This window comes from Haemorhous mexicanus, chromosome 17 (genome assembly GCF_027477595.1).
Source record: "Haemorhous mexicanus isolate bHaeMex1 chromosome 17, bHaeMex1.pri, whole genome shotgun sequence".
In the NCBI taxonomy this organism is placed as follows: Eukaryota; Metazoa; Chordata; class Aves; order Passeriformes; family Fringillidae; genus Haemorhous; species Haemorhous mexicanus.
In genome coordinates this window covers 9,198,015-9,225,112 of record NC_082357.1, presented here as the reverse complement: position 1 = coordinate 9,225,112, position 27,098 = coordinate 9,198,015, and the positions used below count along the sequence as shown (strand labels likewise).

Genomic DNA, 27,098 nt, shown 5'->3' with positions numbered 1-27,098 from the left:
AAAAGAATGAAGTTACTGAACCAAGATATTCTGTAATGGTGTCTAAAAGCAAGGTGACTTTCACAGGGTTTAGGATTTTGTCATGCCAGTGTCTTTCTGCTGGCAAACTGAAGTGATCTGAAACCCTGATCAACACCTCTGAACCAGACTCCCTAAGTCATTGTACTCACATTGTTCATCAACTGGGATGGGAACTCTGCTGTTCTATCTGTGCCTCAGATTTCTGACTGAACTCGGATCTCTTTTAAGCTTGCTTTTGCATATGGAGCAGTCTTTTGATCAGAAAAAGCCAACTGCATGCAAAGAGAATATAATTAAATAGTAAAAGCAAGGACATGGATTTTATCACTGTTTCCTATGTCAGTTCAAATAGCCAATTTGCACAAAATTAAGGCTCTACAAAAATTTTTTACTTGAATAAATGAAGTTGGAAACCCTTAACTAGCTGCTTTTGATCACTGGGTTTTCATTCACTTAATATGAGGTGGTCAAAGCACTATCTGGTTTTAGTAGGACATCCAGACTTGCCCTGGGAGTGCCTCCTGTGTTGCAGTGGCCTCAGGAAGAACAGAAATGCTGACTTTGACTGTGGGAAGGGGGAAGGGAAAGGAAAAACATTGCTTTACTTGTTTCTTAGCTTTCTCATGAAAAGCACACAGTGTCCAGGTAAACTCTAAAGCAATATGAACTCATCTCCAGTCTTTTCCAACTCTGTTGTTCATGCTTTCATACCATTTTTCTTCTTCTGTGTGTTTAGTTCTCTATTACTTATGAGCAGAGAAAGATTTTAATGCAGAATGAGAAATTTAGAAGAGAAAATGAATTCTCAGCTATCCTTGGATGGCCTTGCTTATATAATATAGAAGCATACAGAAATATAACAACATAGACACAAGCTCCAGTATAGATTTATGCACCTTATTCATACCTTGGCTTCCAGCCAAATGCAACTGAATGCCTGAACAGAAATATTTCCCAGCATTGGAAATGCTCCCAAGCTCGAGAACAGGTATAAATATTAATGCTAGCAGAGACAAAATCCTCCCTGACCCTTTTCTTACTTAATTCTGAGGGTCACGCAATGAAACTCATTGACAGACATGATTTTTAGTTGCTATTTGAGAACCACAGCACAGCTGTGGGCATGGAGGGCTGTGGGCCACAGAATCAGGTGAGTTAGGAAAGACCTCTGAGCCCACCAAGCCCAGTGTGTGACCAAACACCAGCCTGTCAACCAGAGCACATCCAGGCTTTCCTTAACACCTCCAGGGATGGTGACTCCAGCATCAAACTGGGCAGCCCATTCCCATGTCTAATCACCCTTCCTGTGATGTTCTTCCTCGTGTCCAACCTAAACCTCCGCTGGTGCAGCTTAAGATGCTCCCTTCTCCTCCTGTGGGTCAGTGAGCATTGTGGGTCACCGACCGCTGTGGGTCGAGGATAGCTGAGGGCACCAAGGCCTGTGGACATTGAGCACTGTGGGCACTGGGGGCTTGGAATGCTGTGAGTCACTGAGCACTGTAGGTCACTGAGCACTGTAGGTCACACCACAGAGCGCTGTGGGTCACTGAGCCCTGCCCACACCGGGCGCCCCCACAGCCGCGGCCACTGTCAGGATGGCGCTGCCGCCCCCCATGGCCTGGAACCGCGCGGCCACTAGGGGGCGCTGCGGGTGTGGAGGGCGTCGTTGCGCCCCCTGGCGGCCGGGGCGGCCCTGCCCCAGCAAAGGACGGAACCAACGCGCAAAGCAGAGAGGGGAGGGTCGGCCCACCGCACGCGCCTCCGGCCTCTCCCCTCCCTCCGCCCTCCCCGCGTGTACGCCCGCCTTCCCCCCCTCCCCGCTTTACCTTGGTGCAGTCGTGCCGCGGCCCCGCCCCGCCGGGTGCCCCCGCTCCGGTGGGCGCGGGAGGCGCGAGCCGCCGCCTTCTCTGCCCTCACCGCGCGTGCGGCGTCGCGCGCCCCGCCCCTCGCGCGGCACGCCTCGGTACGTCACGGCACGTCACGGCGCGTCCGCCAGCTGAGCGCTCGCCCGGAAGTGATGCGGTGGAGGCAGAGTCGCTCGGCGCCGCGGAGGTGAGTGAATTGGACCGAAGCTCTTCCCGTCCGCCCGGGCTGCGGGGGAGCGGCGGGGGCGGCGCGGGGCTCGGCTCGGCTCGGCACGGCCCGGGAGACGGCGCGGCCGGCGGGGTTCGTCCGTGCCCGCCGCGCCGCTCTCCGCCCCGCCAGGGCCGGTTGTGCTCGGGGGGCCCCGCGCCGCCGCCCCCTCACGTCAGGGCCCCCCGAGGCGCAGCCCCGCAGCGCCGGGAGCGGCCGGCCGGGCGCTGCCCCGGTGCCGCGGGCGGGGCGGTGCCGGTGGGGTCCGGTGCCGCCGGGCCGTGCCCACCCCGCACTCATCGCCGTGCCCCGAGCGGCGCTGCTGCCTCGCCCCGGGGTTGGGGTCTCCGGGTTTTTTCCGTTCCGGTGTGCGCCGTCTGCGGGCTCCCAAAACGTCCCTGGGATGGTCGGTGCGGGCGGCTCCGCAGCCCCCCAGGGCCGGGGAGAGCGGCTGCTTTGTTCGGGTGCGCTCCGTGCCCAGCCTGCTCACGTGTCACGCTAGAACGTGAATGTTCGACGTGTTTTCAGGAGAAAAACAGAGAAATAAACTGTAAAGCGATTTATTTCCTAGGTAGTTCTCGCCATCTGAACATGCCCCCTTTGCACAGCCACTTCTTTTTCCTGCTTCAGCTCTCCCTCCCTCCCTCCCCTGAGCGTGTTTACCCTTCCTGTGCAAGCTGCAATCTGCATTAATCACTCTCTGGGGCTGTGGTGGTACTAATAAGCTACTCATAACAACTTAAATTATAACTTGCATAATCAGTGTTTTGAGCAAATATTGGTTGGAAGAATATGCCTATCCTATCAGTGCTGTGGTTGCTGGAAAGAATCATTGATTATCTTTTAAATAGTTAACACTGCTGATATGCTGCCCTTCAAAATGTTACATTGATAACTGAGCAGGCTGATGCCAAGTGTCAGAACACAGCATTGATCCGCAGCTGGTAACTTTTTTTGAATGGCAGTGTCTGTCACAGAATTTAAAGGGGTAATGAGTTAAGTGCTCTGAAAAGAAAGGGGGCATAGCTGTACAAACAGAAAGCACAGAGCTGCCCTACCTTTTTTAAAATTACAGGCCTCACTGGCATGGTATGTATGTTTTTGAGAGAACAGTTGACCAAAAGACATTATCTAAACAAATTCTTATGTGTTTAAAAACCTCTTTGTTAAACAGTTTATGTGTAGCTACAGTCTTAGTGCTTTATTTGGGCTACAGCAGTAGGAGGAGAGAGTGTCTGAGTACTTGTGTCCCTTGCCTGCATCTGAACACTGCTGCATGTTTCCCTGGTGAAAGATAATCCTCAGAAAAGGAAACACAGTCCCTTAGTTAAGATTGCATGTGAAAGTAAAGAGATCTCACCCCATGTTCTTGTCAGTTCTGTAGTCTGTCCTCAAAGTCTCCCCCACCCAGGTGTGTCATGGTGGTCTGTGGAAAACATTCACTTTGACATGACAGGCAGCTCACAGTCTAAAGCAAAGGATTTCTGCACATCAGCAGAAATAGGACAGCTTGTGATCTGTGTTGAATTAGTTCAGATTAGCAAAGTGCAACTGGCTTCACAAACTTACTGCACATACTGGCTCTTTTAAAACTCAGATTATTTCCTAATAGCAAGTTGTATATAGGCATGAATACTGTAATTCTTAAAAAAAAAAAAACAAGTAACACAACTAATAACAGGGGAACTACAACTTTGGTACTGCTTGGGTGCTTTCTTTGTGAGACTGACAGCCTGCAATAGGAGCAGGCTCATGTAATCAGGCTCTTCAAGCTGCCTTTTCTGCCCAGATTCTTGCTTTATTTTGAGGTTGTATGTTGTTGTGTTCATAGCAAATTCTCAGTGATTTGTGTCGGTAGTTCTTATAATTTGTTGATCTTGGAAGTTAATAATTGCATCTTGCTTCCATTTAGCATGAATTGTGTTGAAAAATGACAATCAGATGAAGGAGTGGCTTTGAGAGAAAACTTAAGAACAGCTCTTTTGGAAGACCATTACTGAAATTAATTGAAGAAGTATATAGTGAGCAAGAAGGGCAGCCAGACAGTTTGACAGACTTCTAAAAGGTGTTCTGAGAAATTTGTGTGTGGATAAGGAAGAGGCTGGGTTCTGCTGCCTGCTTTGGTTCGGCTTAAGGAACAGAAAGAAATCCTCTGTCTTGGGTATGTGTATGGGGGCAGTGGGGTACAGAGTAGATGGAAAGGGGATGGAAGAAGAGGGAACAGACATGGCTTCTACACTTGCATTTTCTCATGGCACAAAGGAATGCACAGAGAGTTTGGATACAGAGATACATGGCTGCAGGTCGGGAGGAATGAGAGTGTCCCAGCACTGCTCAGATCTGTCCCACACTGAAGCACTCGATTTTCTTTACTGGTGCCAGGGAAATGTTGGTAAATTTAATTTAGAGCCTTGGAGCACTATAAAATCCTTCATGATGGGGTTTTGGCAGTTTATAAGAACTTGCAAATTGCAGAAACAATGTTATTGTTCCATTAGGGACTTGAGTCTGTACGTGAATGTAAGAGGAAAACTCTGCTCTGAGTAAGAAGAGACTATAAAAATAGAAACATGGAATATTAGAGAAACAGTCCTTTCTTTCATCCTCAAAACTGCAGAAGGAGCTGAATATTGGTAGCCAGAATTCTTGGAAGGCTGAGAGAACAATCTATAAACACTCGAGGGACTTGGTAGTCACAGGAAGATAAGGGGGAACCCCCTTAACAGTTTCATCAGAATTCCCTGGCTGGGCTCCTTCTCTTTGGCTGCTTCTCCCTAGGGGTCTGCATCTTATCTCGCTGGCTTCCTTTCCTCTATTTGCCTCTGACTAATGGGCTTTGTCTGCTGGTTACTGGAAGTCTAATAAGTTCTTTTGTCTCTTAACCCTTCCTCCTTTTTAAAAATACTAGATTAATGGCTGAAATGTTTTGCAGACTATCTGCATTGGTGACATGGATTAATTGTGTGCTTGACTCTTAAGTTACCCAGCAGTAATGACATAGTAACTTGACTTGAAACAATGGTAATTTCATGGCAAATGTTCAAGGCAAATGTTGCCTTCTGGTCAAGTGCCAACTGCAATTTACCCCCTGTAAACATGTGACACAAGTAAACTGGCTGTGCAGATTTTCTCAGTATCTTCTGTACAGTAAGTTGTCTTTTGAAACAGTCAGTGATCTCTCTTGTCTCCTCCCCCCCTTTCTTTTGACTCTCACTTGAGTCAGGTAATTACAGATCTGGGCTGAAACCTTCCCAGGGAGTGATCAGGAAAGCCAAGACTTGCAGACCTGCTCCCATTGCTCACTGGCACCTTGGCTTCCCCCTTCCCTGAGGAGGGTTTGTGGATCCACTGGGCTCTCGTCCGTGGGCTGTGGGTGAGTGAACTGGAGAGCCCAGGCAGGTGGGGGTTGGCAAAGCCAAGGGGAGCTCTGATTTCCCCTGCACAAGTGCCAGTGTTCTTTGTGGTGACAGGAGGAGGTTCTCTTTGTCATCTGTGGCTTTGGTGTGGTAGTGTGGTGATGTTTTTATATTCTGATCTCAAGTGCTGACCATAGCAGAGCAAATAAGGAATCAAAGCCTCTTGCCTAAAAGCTAATCTGAGAACTGACCCATTTAGGTCTCCATTTTATCCATGTGTCTTGGGGGCAGCTCTCTGGTCCAATGATCTGCCTCTAAAGGAAGCAGAAAATCTGGGTTTTAGTTAAAGGTTATTTAATTGCAATATTTTGCTGCTAGAAGAATGACAGGGGACTACTTAGATGTAAGTATTAAAGAACTCTTTCACAGAAGTAGGAATACTGTAGAGAAACCAACAAAAGCATAGGTGGTGAGACAGGATTCCAGTAGAGAGAGTAAGCTAGTATAATCTTCTAGTGTCTCAGAAAGAATAGTTATAAATGCTGTTCTGTCTACAGCATCTGTTTTGTGAAAGACAAAACTTACTTTGCAAAATGTGAGAATGCTGTTCCTGACCTCCTGTCACAGTTTGTTATTCCCACAAAGTCAGACTGCCAGAGACAGTATGACAGTCATAGTTGTTTGTTGTCTCACTTTTCCTGTTTAGTGAACAGAAGTGGGGATTATGTGCTCCTGAAATACACCAGTCTTATTTTTGCATCCATGTAGTAGCAGAAAGTGACAGTTTTTAGTTTTTTCTCTGAATTTTTTTTGTGTGATGCTTTTTCTCCTGCAACTTTGGAACTTGAAATGCAGTCAGTCTTATCCTTTTGTTTTAAAATGGAAAGGGAGGGAGAAAATCACCTTAGCACCTATGATTATGGGAGGCACATGTAGCTTAGTAATAGACTCACAAACACAAATGTCCTAGCTCTTGGTTTTGGTCATATGCTGACTGTTCAATATTTTCATTGCCAATGAATCTCTACAGAAAGCCTTGAGTATTCTGGATCAGCATTTAAATGGGTGGCTGGAGTGCCAAAGGTCTGATGTATTTATTCCAGCTTCCAGCAGTTGCCTGTGCTTGGAGTTAGTGATTATGTCTCATGAAACACAGGATAGACACCTACACACCTGATCTCTTGTGGGCACAGGATGTCAAGAGAAATCAAGAATATGTGAAAACTTATGAAAAAAAGGGTGTGTTGGTTGAAGCTGCAGCCAGATTTCTCGAGGAGAGCTGAGAGTCTTTGTTAGAACTGATGACCAAGTTTGAGTACTCAAAGGAGCTCCTTTGAAGCTACTGATAGAGTTAGCATCAAAATACTGCAGCATCCTTTGTACAGTGGGAAATGTTGGTGTTCACTGAAGTAAGGAAGTTGCAAACAAATCAGGAGAGAGAATTAGGGCTTCTGCAGGTGGCTGTGTGTATTTTCTGCTTTAGAAACTTCAGTCAGTTTAAAAATCCAAGCATATGCTCTTAAGGCACTTTCATATGTCAGTGCTTTCACTTAGAACAATTTGTTGTACATAACTTAGATATGATTCCAGTATTTATGTGGTCAGCTGGTACTGAAGTTCCTACACAACTGTGTGCAATGAGTGATTCTTTTGGCTGGCAGCCTGTAAACTGTGTTACACTCACTGAGACGCCAGTGGGCCTTCTGTAAATTCCTTATGAGCATCTGCTGCCAGCAGGGATCTTATGAGGTGGTCTGGCTCTTGTCTTTAGACTTGTCCCTTCAGTGTTAGGTGCTGTATGGGTGACTGTTCTCACAGCTGCTTTCTGCTGGAGAAGGGAGACTGTTAGCCAGAGCTGCTGGAAGGGCTTCCTTTTTTTTGTGTGACTGCTGTCTTTTCCTCATTGTTGAGAACAGCAAGAAATATGAAGTTATTCACTTACTACAATTAGTTTAAAGCATATCCTATTATTACAGGAGTCACTTGATATATACCTGAATTATATTCAGCTGAATGTAATTGGTGAAGGCACCTCAGACACTTCAAGGTGAAATCTGATAGCTGAACTCAGTGTGCAAGAAAATCTCTGCACACTCAGCTCAGTTTAAAAGTAAATGTTTTTCTTTCCGTAGCCAAGTAGATTGTAGACCGAGGTGGTTTTTCAAAATTATTCTGGTTTGCCTGCAGAGAGTTGCAATTTTCAGTAGGTTATTTTGCAGAATGGATTGAGCCAGGGTAAGGTAAATATTTGTAGCACAGCTACTTTCAGGTGCTTTCAGTGGGATGCATCTCTGTCAAATACCCAGGGGCCACGGTTTCTTTTGGTCCCATAATCTGCAGTTTTGCTGTAGAGATGTGAGCTGCTTGTGTCAGCACAGAGTAGCTCTTCCCCTGCCATGAGCTGCTTTAATTATTCATAATACATACTGAAGTGTTAAAGGTCTGTCATGCTGTGCAAAAGTTACAGTGTATCCTGGAAAAATTCTGAAGGATTACTCTTTTACAACCATTTGCACATGAATAGCGAAGACACACAAAAATTAGAAGATTATTTGCTGGTTTTGTATGTGCTGGACCTTTTATGGCCTTTGACAAGGATCTTGAGGGAGAAGGGGAATATTGGTAGTTTTTAAATGGATGGAGATAAATTGCTCAGTGACTGAACCTTTGTTTTTTGAAGGTGGTTGAATTATGTGCAGTGAAATAAATGAGTTTGTTCATGTCTGAGTATGTATGAGGTAGGGAATTGGATGGAATCTGATTTGGGTTCTGGTTTCAGCTTCACTTAAAACTGATGGCATGATCTTGAACAGCCCTGTTGTTTGGCTGTCTTGATTTCCCTCTGCCCATTGTCTTGCTCATAGCTTAAATAGACTTCTCAAAACAAGTACTGCTGCTGCTTGAATTAGTTCATTAATTTATTTACATTACAAAAGCACCTGAAGGCACCCTTCTAAAATTATATTCTGTTTAGCTAACCGGACTTGAGTTTGTTCCTTGAAAATACAATAATCCTAACAAATCATTCCACCCACCTAATGAAGAGAGATGAAGCACATAATAGGAAACAATTGAAAACTTTTTAATGGGGCCAAATGGAAAAACAATGAGAGGTAATCAGTAAGTAAGGTATTGTGTGGTTAGAGAATGAAAAGGGAAGGGAGGGATTCAAGGATGATGCATTTGTGTCTGCTGAAAAAGCTACTTAAGGAATCATCTTCCATAAGAAAAAGTAGTAAGGTGTTTAAGTCTTTCTCTACCTGTAATTTTTCACATTATTATTTATTTTCCCTTAAGCTAGCCTTATACAATTAGCTGCACACAGTGAACTACAGATCTGAAACATCTGTTCCACTTTTTCTGAGACTGCTTGTTGAACTTTGAACATGAAATGTGGTGTCATGCTCTGTGAGTGCCTGCAAAGTCAGGTGCTCTTCAAGAGTGCAGAAAGCAGGTTTCTTCTGCCCAGTCTTGAATGGAAAAATCTCCTTTGATGAGTAAGCTCTGGACTTGGAGTGCCAGCACACCAGGTCAAGGCTAAGATGTTATAAAGAGACTTTTGCCTGCATCCTGGTGGTGGTGGAGGGGGGGTCTCTAGGAAGAGATATGGTAATAGCTCTGATTCTTGGCCCTGAGACCTGGCCCAGCATGGTGGACTGTAAATATGGTGGAGTTGTTTCTGATTCTTTTTTTTGTATTTTTTGTACCTGGCCTTCCCTTCCAAGGTAGTTAAGCCTCTCCAGTGTGACCTTTCTCAGAGAAGTCCACTTCTCATTTGAGAAAGTATTCAGGCCTCCAACATAGCTGTTGCCTGGCTTGGTTTTCCCCTAGACTGCCATGCAGCCTTCTGCCAAGTGGCAGCCGGAGCTCTGCAGGGTGCCTTTTCAGGTGTCTGTATAACTAGCTTCTACTCTTTGCAGGCATGTTCTGTAAAGACAAATTTTACCCAGTTTGATCACATTTCTAAAGCTGTTTTGTTTGTCCAAAGCTCAGACTGAGGTTAATCAGAAATAGTTTTGTTATCTTGTTTTGGAACAGATTGGTAAAGTTCTCATGTATCTGCCCACAAAACCATTACTGTCTGCAATTCATTGAAAGGTTCTTCAGCTGCAGGAAGCCTCACAAACTAATAATTAATTTTAACTAATTGCAGTAGGACTTTCCTGCTTTTAGACTTCCTCTTGAGTAACTTTGCATAAAAGTATTTGTGCAGCAGTGGTGTGGAGCAGATCAGTGTGACACAGGTGTTAGTGCAGCGCGTGGTTGGGGATGTGGTGAGGTGTGTCCTGGGCTCCTGAGAGCCCATAATGTGCCATTGTGCTGCACTCAGAGGGCTTCTGCTGAGAAAGTGTCACTGCAGGTTCAGACTTGAAATAAGCAGTTTCTGTAAGATGCTGGCTTTGACTGAAGTTTGGTTCATGCTGTAACACTTGTGCTCCAAGTGCTTGGTGCTGTGGTGTAGAGCTCTGAACTGCACAGTGAAAGCTTCCACATAGAGCTGATCCTTTCAATTTCTGCCTGCTGGAGAGGGGACCAAAGCTATTGATCCTTCACTGATTCCCCACAGGGGAGCAAAACAAAGTTGCCTTTGGTGAGAAGGCTGCCTGCTCTTACCTCTGGGAAAGCTGCCGGGGGTGTGGAGGGCCTGTGCTGATCCTCCTGCCCAGTGCTCAGGAGAGCCAAGTCCCAGGGGTTAGACACAGGTGTGAAAAGAGCCGGGTGAGCAAAACAAAGGCCTCCATCATCCCAAGGGCCCACACTATTTACTTACTTACCTCCCCATGGGTTGCTGAGGGGGTGCTAATGAGCAGTGTGGGCTTCTGTGTGAGTTACTGTGCTGTGATGCTGCTGCTCCACAGCCCCGCAGGGAGAGGGAGAGGGGTGTTGGTGACCACAGCCTGTAGCTCTGGCCCAGGGACTGAACCAAAACCTGTGCCACCAAAGTGCTGCTTTGCTCCTCTCTGCACTCACTGTACACGATTTAGGATGAAGTCAGTGCATTGCTGTGCTATGACAGCCTTTAAATACAGCCTTGAAGAGCTTGATCTTTTAACTGCTCACTTGTAATCACTTTTTGTTCCATAGCCCATGATTGTGTTGTCAAAGTTTACACATGCTACTATATTAAAAATTTTGAAAAGGTTAAACGGACAACTCGGAAGAATAGAAATATAAAGAAAGGGGAAGAATTGTAGCTGGAGGTTCTAACATATTAAAATTTCTGGCTGCAGTTAGTGTGCGTGTGTGTATAGGTCAGCCAACGTGGAAATGACTTCAGACAACCTGAAAAAGTTTGGCTTTTGCTGGGTAAGGCTGATCTCCATCAGATTCAGCTTCTTTTGAACTTGAAATAAGTGTTGGCTTCCAGTACGTGCAGTAAATCAACTGGAAATGTAGATTTGGTGGATCATGGGATCATAGATCTCTTCCAAAGAAATACAGATATGTTTGAAAAGTAGCTCATAGCAAAAAGTTGCCATGACAATGATTTTTTGAAATGTGAACTGTAAGATGTTTAAACAGGTTCCTGGGGAATGAGGTTGCACAGCACCCTTTGTTCCTCCCTGGTGATTTATAAAAGGAATTATTTAGATGCAGGAGGCCAAAAGAAATTAACATGGATGTGCCAGATGCTACATTTTCTTAAATTCTTGAAATTCATGGGATGCTGTGGTGAAATAGGAAGAAATTCAAGCTAGTACTTCCACTGTGAGAGGGGCAGACACTCCACTGCTCCCCTGCATGTTAAGCTGCCTGGTGGCTGTGCACCCACTGGAGTGTCTGCTAAAAGAGCTGTGAAGCCGTGGAGGAGGGAAAAAGGGTGGTTGGTTGTATGGAAGATGAGGTTTGGGAGCAGAGTATATAAACCCAGTGTGAAGTAGACTTTTTGGTCTCCATCTCAACAGCAAATGCCTAATAATGATTTGGTGGTGATATGTTCTTGCTCTGTGTGTGTATATGAGTGAAAGTACCACTCCAGAGTTTCTAGTCATTTTGAAATGTTTGAGGCTTTTAAGCTCTATCAACAGCTTTGGTCTGAGCTAGGTTTTATGTGTCAGTCAAATTTTCCTAATCCACATATAGGGGAAAACTCACATGGAGATTGGCATGTGTGACAAGATGTTGTTTCATGGTTGTCTTTCTATATTCACCCCTCTCTTTCTGCTGAAGGAAGCTCTGAACAAGCTAATGTTTCTACTTGTTTCCTAAGAAGTAAATCTCCTGTAAAAGGTAAGTATGCAGCAAGGCAGCTTTTGATCACCTGTCTGCTCCCTAGATGTACTAAGAGCTGTAAAAACGAGATGTTTTAGTGTTTATGTTAGTATGGTAGAGCAGGGGAGCTTTGCCAGAGATTTCTCTTTTGTTGTGTTTTTCTACTAGATCAGATACAGAGGTGTTGACTAGGGGCTGCAGCTGCAGCTCTTGCTACACAAACCAGACATACCTTTGTCTGTCCTCTCAGAGGTTCCTAGTTATACAGCAGAGCTGTGAATTTAAGAGAAGTGAAGTGGAGCCAGCTCGACTGAACATGGGAAAACAAACATGGAAAAGAATGTGCTAGAGAATGAAAAAAGAGAATTACTCTCCAGCCCCAAATTATGCTTTGCTAGGTAGCAACTGTCTGGCATTCACAGATTAAACAGTGCTCAGCTAACATGCAGTGACAGTGATAGCATGTCCTCTGCTTTGCTTTGAGTGCATGAAATGAGGAATTAACTCTCCCATGCTGAAAGCCATGAAAGTATCTGGAAGTATTTACTGCAAACAAACATTTGAATTTGTCTGTTGTTTTCAGTACCTGTTCTGTGGTTTATATGACAATGCAGAGTTAATGGTGTTAATGCTTTGTAAGTCAAAAAAGTGAAGTAGTTTTTCATTAAATGATTCTTTGAACAGATGGAGTTTGGCTCTGAAGGGTTTTATTACATACACAGTTGGTTCTCAGTGATTTGGTGCATTTCCTGGTTTTCATAGCCTCTTCTAAAGGTAAAGACTTGTGTGGTCTTTTGTCTTCCAGCATTCTATGTGGAACCCAGGGAGCCTGAAGGAAGCTGTGAAGCTAGTGGAATGATTCCCTGTGTAGCTGAAACTATGTAAGTATTAGATGTTTGCTTACAAGATCACTTGTCCAGCACAATTGTCAGTGCAGCGATTGCTTCTGCTTCAGCAGTGGCAGTGATCCTGTCCTGCCTCCCCAGTGGGAAGCTCTGTGTGTCTGTTCAGGGCTGGAAACAGACAGGGCATCCATGATGCTGTTCCCTACTCTCAGCTGTATTTAAAGTCATGTGTCCCTATCCATTAAAAGGTAGATAATGCATAGTGGAATTCTGTAAAATTCTTAGACTATGCTCAAGTGTTTGTGAAAAGCTGAGGCTGGATTGAGGCTTAGTTAAGCTCTAGTTATGTTGTCTTTGCCTTACCTGGTGAAATGCTGCTTGGAAAGGGATTTAATGGTTGGCTGAGCTGCTTCCCCTTTTGTTATGAGATTTCCTAAATTTGTCTTTGAGGTTTTCTTAAATGTATGGAAAGCTTTTTCTTCTACTCTCTTGATACTTTCTGTGTTTTGAAGCTCATTATAAATACCTTCTGATGCAACACTTTATTAAAAAAGCATAATGCTTGTTTTGCTTGTTATTCTCTGGACATAGGCAATAATTTCTATTACTACAAGAACATCAGTCATTATAGAAAAATACTGGGTTACTTAAGTATCTCCTTTGCATCTTCTCTCCTCCTGCCAGCTCCCCCCCCTCTTCATTACTGGTGTTTTCAATTGTGCCACAGTGTGCTTGTATGATTGAGAGTTATTACTGAGTCACTTTGTTTTGCTCCCTTCAAATTTTGGGTTATGTGTGATCTGGTCACTTGAAAATGGAGGAAAAATGCTGCAAATTCCTTACAGGACATAGAAAAAAGTCCCACACAAAACCCCCACCAAATAAAAAAGCCCCCCAAGCATTAGCCAAGGCCTTTGTAATCATCTCTAGGTTTTCATTTAATGTGTGGGGCCATATGGCTCTGCACATCCTTTGTTCTTAGAGGGTGACTTTGCTTTAGCTGGCTGTATTCACCAGCACTCATCTTCCTGTGTTCCCAGCTGCTGACTCCTTTCTGGAAAGGTGCAGAGCAGGTCATTGTAGATCTCTGCTTTGAAAGAGGAAGATGCCCTCATGGGCATCTTGGTGATTCATATGTACTGGAGATTATTGCTCAATACTTTTCTGAGTAATGGAGTTCTTTTGGAGCACTGCATCCTGTAGCACTGAGCACATTCCAACCTTAGCCCTGAATCTTGATCCTTTTTAGTAGAATAGCAAAAGCAGTGGTCACTGCTGCCTTTTATGTCTTGCTTTTATGCTGTACAAGCCTCTTAGTAATTTTGCTCTTGAGGACTGATCCTTTTGGGAATTGATGCTTTGCCACCAATCCAGTCTAACCTCTGGGTACACAATAACTTTGTACTCATAGTTCCTGGTCCAGCTGGGAAATCTCTCTGCAGGTCCTTGTGCTGTGTGACAGTCACTTTGCTCTGCAGCTGAACACACAGCTCTGTTCACCTTTCTGAGGGTGCTCTCTCCCACTCCTTGAGCTCTGGCTTCAGTGCAGCTCCTGATGCTGCAATCAGATCCTCTCTCCAGCCTTCCACAACAAAAGGGCCGGCTTCTCCCACTTGTTTCTGTCTCCTTCCAAGGCTCTTGTTCCTTTCATGCCTTGAAACCTGAGTCACGTAGGAAGCGGAGGTGACTAGTTAGTGAAGTGGATCCAGCTCACGAAGGCAATTTGCAAAAGGGTAACTGATGGAGTGCCAAAAGACTTTTCTCTTACAAAACCAGATACGTGCACAAGCTGCCAGCGGATGCAGTCTGGATTTTTTTTTTTTCCAAGCCGGTTTTGCTATTTTTGGGGTAGAATGCTTCTAAGTATCTGGCACATGGCATCAAGTTTCTTGTAGAAGAAAAGTGAGGAATTGCAGCAACTGTACATCAGTATCTTCTAGTGTTTGTTAATAAGGAGTAGGACTGTGCTCTGAAAACTTCCTTGCAGGGGAGGAGGAAGGAAAAACTCTGTTACTGCAGAGAAGAGCAGTGCCCATGCAGTGGCTGTTCAGGAGCAGCATTCAGCTCTTTGTAAGGCAAGTAGGAGTACAGAAAATGTGTTTGATAGAGGGGTATAATGTGAGGGAGGTGGAAAACTTGCCCTCTAGTGGTTAATGCTACTGGCATTGCTTGATTTTGGAAACTGCCAGTGGGACACCTCTTTACATACAGGTGTCTAATAATGCTGGCAGATCTTCCCTCTGTGAATTGTAGTGCTCTTTTTGTGACAGCAAAGGACTTTAAAACCCCTCAGTTTCATCACATTGGTGATGTCACTTTGGAAACCTGAACATTAGATTGTTATCATCAATAATACAGGCTGTTGCTTAGGAAGCATGACAGCATGAGTCACTTTTATTAGGAAAATTATGGACACAGTATGTCAGTCTTGCAAACTGCTTTAAAAAAAATTCAGATTGGGATTCCTCAAGTGAATTGGATTAATCTGTCAGTTACAATGTGTGTGATTTGACTACTTTAGAGGAAAGTACTGTTCACTAATAGGCAACTGTTCCTTAACCTCCCCCCATAGGGAAAAGCTGTTCCAAATCACCAATAGCTAATAACTGCTGTTATATCTTTGAGCAGAAAGTTTTCTATACTACCTAAACTCTGCTTTAAACTCTAATGCTAGTCTGTACTCAGGATTTTTTATTCTGTTCTTTTAGCTGCATACTTCTCCCTAAAGAAAAATTTGTCGAGTGTGGTGCTAGCTGCCTCTGAGAAACTGATGGAAGAACAAGAATTAGTGTAGACTGAGCATTTGAATTCAGATGAATTTAAAGATTGGGGGGGAAAGCTGGTATGTGGGAGTTAATCACTAAGCAGTTTTTACACTGCCTACTAATATCCTGTTTGTTTTGGTGTAATGAAATAATGACTGGTGTAGACTGGAGAGGATGATGTTGCTCAGGCACCTGGCAGCACAGAAATCAGTGCCAGGCTGTGCTTCACAACTCACAGACCTGTGAAGTAGTAAGGACCAGTGAAATTGTCTTATGGATTATTTATATTGACATGCATATTTTTGTATATCCTTTCAAATACAAGTTATTGCAAATTTCTTGAATGCATTAAATCAAACTTTGTTTGCCTATAAAAATGATGCTGCAAAGTTAATCTTTAAACCATTGTGATGAAAGAATATATAATATCTTTGTTCCTTTGGCTGCTTAAAAAATAGGTATTTGCTAGTTTTGTGTGTGAGGTAAGAAAAGGGACTGGGGAGGAAAAGGGAAGCCAGGTAGTCAAAACCAGCATCTTGCCTGTTGTAGTTCCACTGGCAAAATGTTTTGCTCATGAAGCTGCACACGTGCTGTTTTGTCAAAACAGATATAATGGCTGAGAGATTTATTTTTGTAATCCTAATATCTGAGAATTCATCTATATTTGTTGCTGCTGTTGTTTTACAGCTTTAAAGAGGACTTCAGTCTCAGTAAAGCTTTGCCCAAGAAAGAATACAGTAAAACTGACATGACAGCTATTGTATTTCCTAATTTTTAAATTTTTATCTCTCTTCCTTCTTGTTCTAATTCTAAACTGGAAGCTGTACACGAAGTCAAAGCAAACCCAATTTTTATGTTTGTAGCTTTTGCCTAACTGACAGCAGAGGTGAAATGCAAATTAGTGAGTAAAGGAGGACTATGATAAGCAATTGCTTTCTTGGAGCTGGCATTTCTGAGAAACAGACTGTCCTTGGTGTGGCTGCTCACTGATAGGGCATGTCAGAGTGTTAGTTTGGTTTTAACAGGGAAAATTGGAGAACCCTTTTCTCTGGGCAAAATATCTTTTCCAAATAGGCAGGGCTTTGTGATTTATAAAAAGAGAGTATGATGAAATCATTTTGGCATTTTAATTTTTATTTAGAACCCCCCCCCCCCCGAACTGGAATTACCACTTCTTATCTGCATGTGTGTCTGTGTGAAGAAGTTTCTTTAAGAAGGCCCCCTCCCCTGTCTGTCTCCTTACCTGAAGGGAGGAGCCCACTTGAAACAATGAACAATTTCTGAATACCCTCTTGCATAAGAAGTGTTGCCTCCTTTCTGCAGACACACTCTGTGTATGTTTTAAGTACAAAACCTAGATTCCAAACTCTGTTTAAAAACAAACACACTACTTTCACTCTCTCTCTTCCTCCCCAAAACGAGCCAACAGCCAGCCCCTTCCTCCCCCCTCCCTGAGAAGTCCCTTTTGCTGATTTGCTGGAGGTACAGTCTAGATCCAATGCTTAGGTCTCTGCCAGGTTGTCCCATCAGTGTCCCTTTCCTCCTTTCCCTGCTTTGCTTCAGTGTTTTATATTTTATATATAAAATGTGGGTATACTTTTAAAAACCATTTCCTTTAAAGTATTTCTGGGTTAGAGTAGTCTGTTGTGATGAAGCCTGTACATGAATCAACCTCTTTGTAACCTATGCTGCAGTAAGAATTTTAGGAATTTCCTTTATTAGGACCCGTTAGTATAGTGTAGCCACTGAGTGAGCTGCATTGATTTCTAGGTAAAACAGCCTGAAATTGCCTGAAATTTATGGCATATTCCAGCCTTGTGTACACTGCTCCTTTTCAGTATGCAAAGCTTAAATATCCTGAAGTTGGTTGCTTAATGGCAAGTGTTATCCCACATTTAATATTTCAACTATTCTTTATAGAGAGACAGCAGTTTGACTGTGAAACTGTTTTTCAGGTTAGCTGAGTGCTGCTAATGGCATGGTGAGATGTGTTGAAGAGCAGCTGCGAGGGTGTCCAAGGGCAGGGGGACCGTGCTAGGAGCTGGGCTTGCAACATCATGGGCCAGTGTGTCACCAAGTGCAAGAACCCTTCTTCTACCCTTGGCAGCAAAAATGGGGAGAGAGAACCTGGCAGCAAGTCCCACAGCAAGAGAAGCGCAGTCCACAAGGACGACCACGGCTCAGCTTGCGGGAAGGCTTCAGGAGACATTCTTGTGAACGGGACAAAGAAAACAGACACTGCTGTAGAGTCCAGCCAGCCTCCAACCTTTTCTGGAGATACAAAGAAAGACTCTGTTTGCAGTGCAGAGGAATCTTCTCTTCAGAGGATTGGGGAGTTATTCAGGAGGTATAAGGACGAGCGGGAAGATGCCATACTGGAAGAAGGAATGGAACGATTTTGCAATGACCTCTGTGTGGATCCCACTGAATTTAAAGTACTAGTTTTGGCTTGGAAATTCCAGGCTGCTACCATGTGCAAATTTACAAGGTTAGTTCTTGTAGAACTTGTAATTATTTTCATATGTTAAAGTATATCCTGTCAGCAGTATGTTGGAGAGACAGCCTCATTAGCTTCACTTACTTATTTCTTCTAACACTTGCATTTTGATCAAATTAATTCCTACCACTGCAGAAGGTAAGCTTTGTATTGTCTTCTTTTCCCCTTCCCCTCACACTGGATTTTAGAAAATGTGGTTGTGACCATTATGCTGCTAGTGATGAACAGTGTAGTGAGATTCTGTAGATATTAATTTATTCTTGATTTACCAGAAGCAATTTACTGTATCCAGCATTATCTTGGTGATGAGATTGGACACTGAAATGAATTTTTCCTTTAAAGTAATGTGAGATTCTTTAGTAATTGCTACTAACTCTGTTAACACTCTGTGAAAGAATGACAGAATTGTTCCTGTCCAACCAGTGTAACACTTAATGTCTTTTTCCAAGAGTAATCTTGTTAAAGCATAGAGAGGGAAGGAAATGTGAGGGTTTTGACTCTTGTAGCTGTTTGATACTAGCTGACAAATGATTGCTGTTCAAAGTGCTGTGTGCCCTTCTGGACAAGGGGCTCAGTCAGTGGGATGACAGCATGTGTGATGCTACAGGAAACAATGGAATGGCTAAAACTCCCCCCACTAAGCAATAGGCAAACTCAAACTGCAGCAGAGTCCCCCAGCTTGATTAGCAATGTCCAGGTAAGAGCAAGGGAAGAGTGCCTACAAGGACTGGCAGAGAGAGAAGGAATTTTTTATTTTTTGCCCTATGTAGATTGGTTTGAATAGTGCTGCTTATTTTTACTGAGCTTATTACTTTGGTGTTCAGAGCCTTGACCCAAGCCTCTGCTGTGCACTGGACAGCATCTTCAGAGTCTTTGTGGCTGAGGGTGTGTGTCAAAGGGATGAGTTACTCTGGAATGCAAATGTGGATTTACTGGAGGCTGATGACACAGGTATTTGCTAAGATGGTAAAGGAATTGTAAGTGGTGTCTGTGATTCTGCACAGCTACCATGAGTGTTATTAACATGGTTTTAATTTCCTTGGAGAAGACAAATCTAGTTGGGACAGGTTATATTTGTTGAAGGGCACGCTCCATGGTACAGGTGCTGGTGGATTCTTGCATCAAGGAAAGCATCATGGTCTGTTCTCCTGAGTGCTGCTCCATCTCTTGTCTTCCCTCCAGCCCATCCTATGTCAGCCTGCTGGCTCTCCTGGCTGGTTGTTACACCTGGTTGTTACACCTGCTCACAAGCATCAGAGAAACTGGAGCTAAATGTGTCCCACTTGGCACAGGGCTGGTGCTTTGAGCAGTGTCCATGAGTGTGCTGTAGCCCCTGTGACACTGTGCTCCCTTCCATGTTCCCAGCAAATGCCTTGCTGACTGACACCAGTGGCTCCCCTTTGGTTTTGCAGGCTGAAAGAAGAACTATAAACCACAGCAAAAGTTGAAGTCAACTGCTCTGTCCCTTGCAAACAGCTCGCCCAGAGCATGGGCATGTAGACATCAGCAGTATTGAATCAAGTTGGGGTAAATGTGTTAGTTTCAAACAATTAGAATTTCTGCTGTGGCAAATTAGATTCACTTTTTAATGTGAAAGGCATTCCAGGATGTGGAAGTGTCCAGAAAAGCCAGAGAGCAGAATCTTTCAAATGTTAGCAGTGCCCCAGCAGACCTGGGGGCTGTGTGTGGTTCCCCAGGCCGTAAGGAATGCCTTGGAACTGTCTGTCTGTCCAGTGGCTCCTGTTGCCAATACCTGTGTGCCACTGGGGCTGAGGGTACAGCTTGTCTTGTCCAGATGATCCTCTTAGATTTGGTGTAGCTGAACGGAGATGGGACGTGTTCGTGAGGTCGGTGGAAGGGCTCACTCTCATTTCTCTTCTCTTGCTTAACAGGAAGGAGTTTTTTGAAGGCTGCAAAGCAATAAATGCAGACAGCATTGATGGCATTTGTGCAAGGTTCCCCAGCCTCCTAAATGAAGCCAAGCAGGAGGATAAATTCAAGGATCTCTATCGTTTCACCTTCCAGTTTGGCCTGGACTCTGAAGAAGGACAGAGGTCGCTACATCGGGAAATAGCCATTGCCCTTTGGAAATTAGTCTTCACCCAAAACAAGCCCCCTATTTTGGACCAGTGGTTACACTTCCTAATCAAGAACCCCTCAGGAATCAAGGGAATCTCCCGGGACACGTGGAACATGTTTCTAAATTTTACTCAGGTGATTGGACCGGACCTTAGCAACTACAGCGAGGACGAGGCCTGGCCGAGTCTCTTCGATACCTTTGTGGAGTGGGAAATGGAGCGGAGGAAAAAGGAGGAGGAAACCAAATGCATTCTGTCCTTGGACACAGAGGGGCCGTGTGCCGACGGACAGACCTAGCGGCGGCCAAGCAGCGGTGACAAAAGCAACTCGTTGCCCTTCACGAAATGTAAACTCTGGATGTTTCTGGAAGTTACCGAGGCTCCAGATTTTTCTACTTTACACCTTTTTCTGCCTTGTCTTTGAAAGGGCTCTAAAATGCTGTATCATGTTTTAGGCACTTTCTTAATTTTGGTTATTCCTTTTACTCTTGCCCTGAAATATTTGACCCTGGCTACAAGTTAAGCATTTTTTTATTTTATTTTATTTTTAAGACTTCAGATTAGTATAAGTAAGTCTGATACTTCTTGCACAATGTAGATCTTTTTAGTTAGGTTAAATTAACATTGCTAAATTATACAGTGCCAGATTAAGTTTTTTCATACTACATCTGTCAGGGCAGGTCTGTACTGTGTGTAGTGCTGTTTACATTGTTGAAATTTTAGGCTGTAATAATTTTAAGGTTTTATACCGAGATGAACAGCAGTGTTAACTATAAATGCATTAATCCTGGGTAATAAGGCTCTAAAAACCAACATAAGCAACAGCTTTTTGTAATATGGCTAATTCCCATTTTGAGCTAACTCCTAGTGAATGAGTCCAGATCATTCCTTTTTTGGGACTTTCAAACTAAATGTTGGGATTGTTTTATAAAATTACTGTACCTGTCAGTCAACTGAGTGGTAGATGATGATTTATATCTAAATCTCTTTACACATTCACATAATAAAAGAGCAGTACTACCTCAGTTTTATTGAAAGTGGAGTTGTTGATGGACTTCCATTTTCTCTGGAAGTTGTATTTTTGTGGTTACATGAGAATATTTTTACTTGACTAAAAGAACCAAAGGTTCTGCTTCTTAAGTTTGCTAAACATTGAGAGAAGCAACACACAAATCCTAAGTCTTCAAGGAAAACTGTGGTATAATTCTGCTTTAATTTTTTGATTTATACCTAAAGTATTACCTTACTTGTCTGGCAAGCACAGTACTTCTATGTAAGGAACTATCTTTTGCATTAATATTGACAAACCAATTTTTTAAAGCATATGTTTAATTGCTAAATTGCAGTTAATACTCCACACTTTCTGGAGCAACAATATCGGCATCTGATGACAAAGTGAATTCTTAATGTGTTCTTAATGACAGCAGTGTAGATGAGTCATTTTTAGACTGATTTGATAATATTTGGATAGGAGTCAATTTATTATTTTACAATGCCTGTATTGGGACTATTTGCCTGTTGAAATTGTTGTGACTTAAAGGGAGTTTTATTAACACTGGTTGAAACTTTTTTGGTTATTGATGCTACCTTTTTTAATTTTAGTATGTCAACTTTTTTACACCTTTTGGTAAAAGGATTGATTGCCAAGGCTTTCTGTATAGCCAAGTGCTGGCTTAATGAATTTGATACGCTTCTGTTACACACATTTTATTTTTAGAGCTGCATTTCAGGATCATAAACCAACTTCAGCTGAAAAAAACAAAAAGCCTAGACAGTCATCCACAGCATCTAATGGCTTTTGTGATATAAGGGTTTTAAAACTAAAGGGAAACAGGTTTTAAGTGGTGAGCTTGTCACCAGGTCCAGGGTGTTGTGCTTTGCACATCTGTTGTGCCCCACAGGGGTTAGCCGAGAGAAGAGTGGGATCTACCCAAATTCTGGGACTGGCTTTGCTGGTATGCAGCCCTGCAATGGCTTGGAGGTCATAAATCACTAACAAAATGTGGGTAATGCAAACTGTTTAAAAACAAACCCACAGGCCACAGATAGCATCTCTTTCATCTAATAAAAGGAGAGTTTGGTCCATGCTGCTCTTGCTGGGAGACACTGTGGAAAACAAATGTGGTTGTTTTAGATACAGCTGAATCTGTCCCTTTGCAGGAGAGCCCTGAAGTTGCTGTTTTATGGGTAAATACACCCAAAGCTTTGTCCTTGCTTCTCTAACTTTCTGTGGCACAAAATGTTGGGCAGCAAAACCATATTCTGATTTGGTGAGCAAAGCAGGCCAAAGCACTCGTGCTGGAATTGTTGAATTTATGGTGAGACTTTTGCTGGTGCTGTTATTTTTAAAGGACTAAAATAAATTCCCCAACAGAGGCTGCTTTGTTAGGAAAAGTTCCAAATGGAGACTGATTTGATAGTAAATGAAGACTGTATTTGTAAGTTTGAGACTCGTCATTCATTCAGCTATTAAATGCTTTCTTCATCACTTTTTTTTCCCCCCCCTAAAGGAAATTTAGAATGTCCAGAGTGTGAAGAGTAACTATTCAAATGGGTAGCTCACCAGATGGCAGCTTCTGATTTACACCCTAGCATGCAGCAGCCCCAGAGGATGAGGGATAGAGCTCTTTAAGGAAGGTATTTATCTTGTGGTTGGAATGTGGACAGCAGTGAGGAAATCAATCTGCAGTGCATCAGGCTCAGCCATTTTAAGGTATCAGAGGTGATAGAGCTGCTTTTTAAAGGCAGAGGTGAACACACAGGAAGGAAAAGTCTGGTTTCCTGTTGGGGAAAGGACAAACCATTACCCACATGTTCATGTGGGGGACAGCCCTGCTCCTGTTCTGCTGCTTCCAGCCAGGCAGGAGCAGCTCCACCCACTGGGCAGGGTACTTGCAAAAATAGCCAAATGATCTATCTAGTGAAGTATCACTTATCTTTAGCCTAATTGTAGTCCTTTAATTACCATTTACAGAATGCAAACCAGACCTGTGTCAGTTTTGAAATCCTGAAGCAGGAGCAGCTCTTTGGCAATGCTGGCAGTGAGTGGGGCTGTCAGACCTTCTCTTGGATTGCCTGGTGATTTTGTGATCCCTAACAAGACTGCCTGGACTCTGTAATGTTGGGGTGAGGGAATGGGGTTTGTGTGTGTCTCTGAGAAGTCTTTAATAATATTGGAGCCTCTGAAAAATGCTTGTTTAATGGTTAAACTGTGAATATCTGTGGAACAGGCCAAATACATTCACTCTTCATTTTTATATAATTTAATTCTTCATTGTGTGGGGCACAGGACTGTAAGTGAGCAGTGATGCTGATGAAATCCTTGAAACCATTGCAACTGTTTAATTTTTTAAAAAATTAGATTATGCATTAGGAAACTTTATGCATGTAGTGAATCTGCTGCAACTTGGGATAAGTAACTATAGATAACTATATAGATAGTTGGAGTAATATACTGGAAAACTGGTCTGATATCCACAGTCTGTGGCATTTTACTGCCTTCTCTTATATGCAAAGAAATACAACTCCTGTAAACTGTAGCCCCTAGTAATAAAACACTGACCACCTACACCATATTATAGCTTGCTACACCTTTTAAATTTGGCTTCCAGATCAACTGGAGGCTTAATTGTGCTAATTTTCACTTGTGTGGGTGCATTTCTGAGGTCAAAGACTATCTATTGATTTAAGTAAGGATTTGAAAGATCCTGCCCATAGCTGGCCATAACACATGACTGAGGCAATGAGTTGGAATTGAACACCAGATTGTGAGTTTACTTGCTGCTGGTGCTGTTCTCCATGGAGAATTACAGCTTTTTAGTACTCTGCAATCCTGGTGAAAGGACCACAGGAGAATGACCACAGGTCTGGCAGGTGGCACAGATGCAGCTGGGACTGTGAGAGCTGCTTCCCCAGGCTGGCCCAACAGATCTCCTGGATCAGCTCTGAAGCAGGACAGTTCTCAGCCAGGCACAGTTCAGAGCATGGGATGAGCTCAGGCTGCTCTGCTGAGGGCTGAGTGGCTCGGGCTGGGGGCGGAGGGTGCAGCCCCTCCTCCTGTGGGCAGTGCTGGGGGGCAGCAGCAGCTCTGCTGGGTGACTTTTGTTTCACTCTGTGTGTCCATCAGAGCCTGAAGAACCCATGGATCCAGGACTAGCCTGTCCCCTGTGGTTCTCAGGCCTGTGCACTGACCAGTGACCTTAGACTTTTTGTGACACTGTCACCATGAGCCTTGTTTCCAAAAAAAGCCCAACCAAGTTAAAGAAGCACCATGTAGTTAATAGCCACCTCAGTTGTGGTACAGTTTGTTGGCTGAGGTTACATCATTCCCATTCTTTAGTAAATAATAGTCATTGTGAGTTTCTGGGTCTTGCAGCCTTGCATTCTGCAGTGTGATGCTTTTTTAGAAGGTCCTCAGTAAATTGGGCACCCAGTTCTTCCCTTGAGCCCACTCTGCTCAAAGTATGTGCATGTGAATTTAGCCTTTCATATTACAAATGAAGATGCTTAACCTGAAACTCAGAATTCTTCAGGGTAGTGCTTCAATATGGAGAAAAACATATTTTTTCAAATAAGTATTAAAGCAAAGTGTCTGCTTAAATTTTGTTGTGTGCAAACAAACCCACCAGTGTTAACATTTTCTCTCTGGTTTATTGAAGATCGAACCTTTGGTTTTATAGTGTGAACTGAAGTGAAATTCATGAGATTGTAAGACAGAAAGAAGGCTGTAACTCCTTCACCATGAAGTACGTAGGTATCTCTACCTCTTGTTCTTAGACTTGAATAGTTTAAGGCTACCATCCTTTTGTCCCGGGATTTTATGCCTGGATGAGTAATCTATTTTTTTTTAATTGACCCAAGTTAAGTATTATCTATTTGCCATAGTTTTTGGTATCCTGTGTTTAACCTGTATGCCAAGGACCCTTTGGAAGGGGGCCGGGTCAAGCTGCAAACCAGAGTTGGTCCTCCTGGGTGCTACTTTTGGAGTGCAATAGAGCGACTGAGCAGAGCCACGGGGCCTGTGGCTCAGGGCTTCTGTCACCACACGTCCTCTTCCCTGGTCAGGCTGCCTGTACTGACAGTGAATTGAAGATGGAGCAGCTGCTCCCCAAGAGGGAGCCATCAGCCTTTTCATTTGCCCTTGAAAAGCTTTAGGAACCCACCTGATGCAGTGCCATGAGCGTATTTTTCTTTTAATCAAAAATACTGTGTTTTGTTCCATGTTGGACTGGACTTGTAACCACCCAGCAAAGATGGGAGCTGCAAAAGTGCAAAGGCTACATGCATCCTTTTTCTCCCTGAGGTCAGAATCCTGCTCAGGATAAAACCTTGTGCTTGAGTAAAGCTGGAGTGTTCTCAAGAGAACTGGAGATGCCAGAGTGGATTTGGTGCTCAGCTGTGTTCATTAATGCATCGGGGGTGTTGTTCTCCATGCAGCACATCTGTGCCCTTCCTTTCCTCCCCCAAAGCAAACTGCAACACAGTTGCTGTCACGGCAAATCCCCCATTGTGTGATGCTGTGGCAGCTGCTGCTGCAGGATCCTTCCAGTGTGAGGGCTGCTTTTGGGGTGTGACCTCTTGCACTATCAGGAGGTGCATCTATTTCAAAGAGAACAGGAGGACATGTGAGACAGTAGGTAAAAAGAGCGTGTATGTTCTTGTCCTAACAGCTTGCCTTAAATCACTGACATTGCAGCGGTTCCTTGCCACTATTGCAATCCTCAGTCTTTGAAAATCCAACAGGTTCTGTAGGTAATACTGGTTTTTGTTTAATTTTTAGTAAGTTTCTATCTTTGCATAATTGCACTCTTCAGATAAGCCCTTTTTGGATAACGTGTCATTTCACACACAGGGAAAGAAGTCCATCTCCAGTGTTTGTGCTGTAAAGTGTTTCTTTTTATGCCCTGTAAATTATATCTGGACTAAAGGTTGCCTACTATTGAAGCAGTGTGTTTACTTGAATGTTGCCATTTTATGCAGTTACAGCTGCTGACTCTTGCTCTTCTCTGGGCCTGTGAGAGTGGAGATTGTGTGACCAGAGCTGGCAAACCTGCACAGAGGATCGGTGGAGCTGAAGGCTGGCTGCTACTCCCATGAGTGTTACATGTTAGAGCACTTCACAGATCAGTGCTCCATATTTGGAAGTTGTGACTTCTTAAGTCATGTTAAACAAATTTGTTTGAAAAATACACTTGCTTTCTTATCTGTAAGTTTGAAATAGTCTTTTAAAAGAGATGGGCTGGCAGGAGGGTTGGAGGGCCTCGTGCTGTACGTTGTTGAGTAACTCGAGTTCCAGGAGCCGTGGATGGGCCTGGCTGGGTTCTGTCCTGCTGCGGTTTGCACTGGCTGGTCTTGAGGGCATGAAGCAACCACAAGGCCTTGATGGGCTCTGTGGAGAAGGGTCAGCCTGGGAGCACTGCTTGGTGCAGCCTTGTTCTTTCTTGTGGATCTTGAGGCCCCAGTTCAGCCTCAAGTCCCTCCCTGTGGAAGGAATGTGTTTTGGTAGTGTTTGCTCCCAGAGAGGTAACTCAGTGTAACTGAGGAAGGAGCAGGCTTTGTGTGGCTGGCTGTGAGCACAGCTCCCTGATGGGCCTCTGGGCTCCTCAGCAAACCAGCCAGGGTGGGCAGGGTCACATCTGTTGCTCTTTGTGCCCGGGGGTGTTTTGCCTTTTCAGACTTACCCAGGAGATAACCCTGTATGAGCCAGTTTTCTCACTCTGGGAAATGATGAATGTGTTGCATGTCACAGAGCAGCCCCGTGGTTCCTCTTTGGGACAGCAGTATCAGAAGTGCTGTGTAAATGTAGTGCTTGAAAACAGCTGGAGTAAATTCTGTTTCATGTAGGATCTTTATTTCAAGGGGATGCAGCCAAATTTGAAACCTGATCTAGAGGAAAATTGGGAAAATTCCAGGGCAATGCATCTACTGAATCCCAAACTACTGAATTGGTTTGTAGTTTTAGTTACCTTTCTTACATCAGATTTTCTCACCATTGGTGTCTGGAACAGAATGGAAACAGCATCTTTTGGAATGTGCAATCTAAGGCACAATGCAAATAGGGTGTGATAAGAAGGTTGTCTTTACTTGATAGCAATCCTGAGTGCAATGTTTTTGTTGTGTCCCTTTTGGAAGAAGAGCATTAAGTACAGTCTGAGGTTTTTTCCTTACAAGCAAAGCATTGGTTTGTCCATTACTGACTTCTTGTGAAATTTGTGCCAGATGTATATTAAATATTTTGGTGCTTTTTCTAA

General features: G+C 43.7%; 2 protein-coding genes across 2 annotated transcripts in view; one reads left to right on the top strand and one right to left on the bottom strand.

The window, feature by feature from the left end:
• The window catches only part of LYRM1 (LYR motif containing 1), a 10,286-nt gene extending 8,313 nt beyond the window's left edge, over nucleotides 1-1,973 (bottom strand). Inside the window, exon 1 of the mRNA XM_059861593.1 lies at nucleotides 1,848-1,973. The gene's annotated coding sequence lies outside the window, so the exon portion shown is untranslated. The remainder of the gene's footprint in view (nucleotides 1-1,847) is intronic.
• Nucleotides 1,942-27,098, top strand: DCUN1D3 (defective in cullin neddylation 1 domain containing 3). The gene is made up of 4 exons (XM_059861588.1): nucleotides 1,942-2,073; nucleotides 12,469-12,544; nucleotides 17,229-17,761; nucleotides 19,663-27,098. The coding sequence occupies exons 3-4, from the start codon at nucleotides 17,331-17,333 to the stop codon at nucleotides 20,144-20,146; spliced, it is 915 nt and encodes a 304-aa protein (XP_059717571.1). The 5' UTR covers nucleotides 1,942-2,073; nucleotides 12,469-12,544; nucleotides 17,229-17,330; the 3' UTR covers nucleotides 20,147-27,098.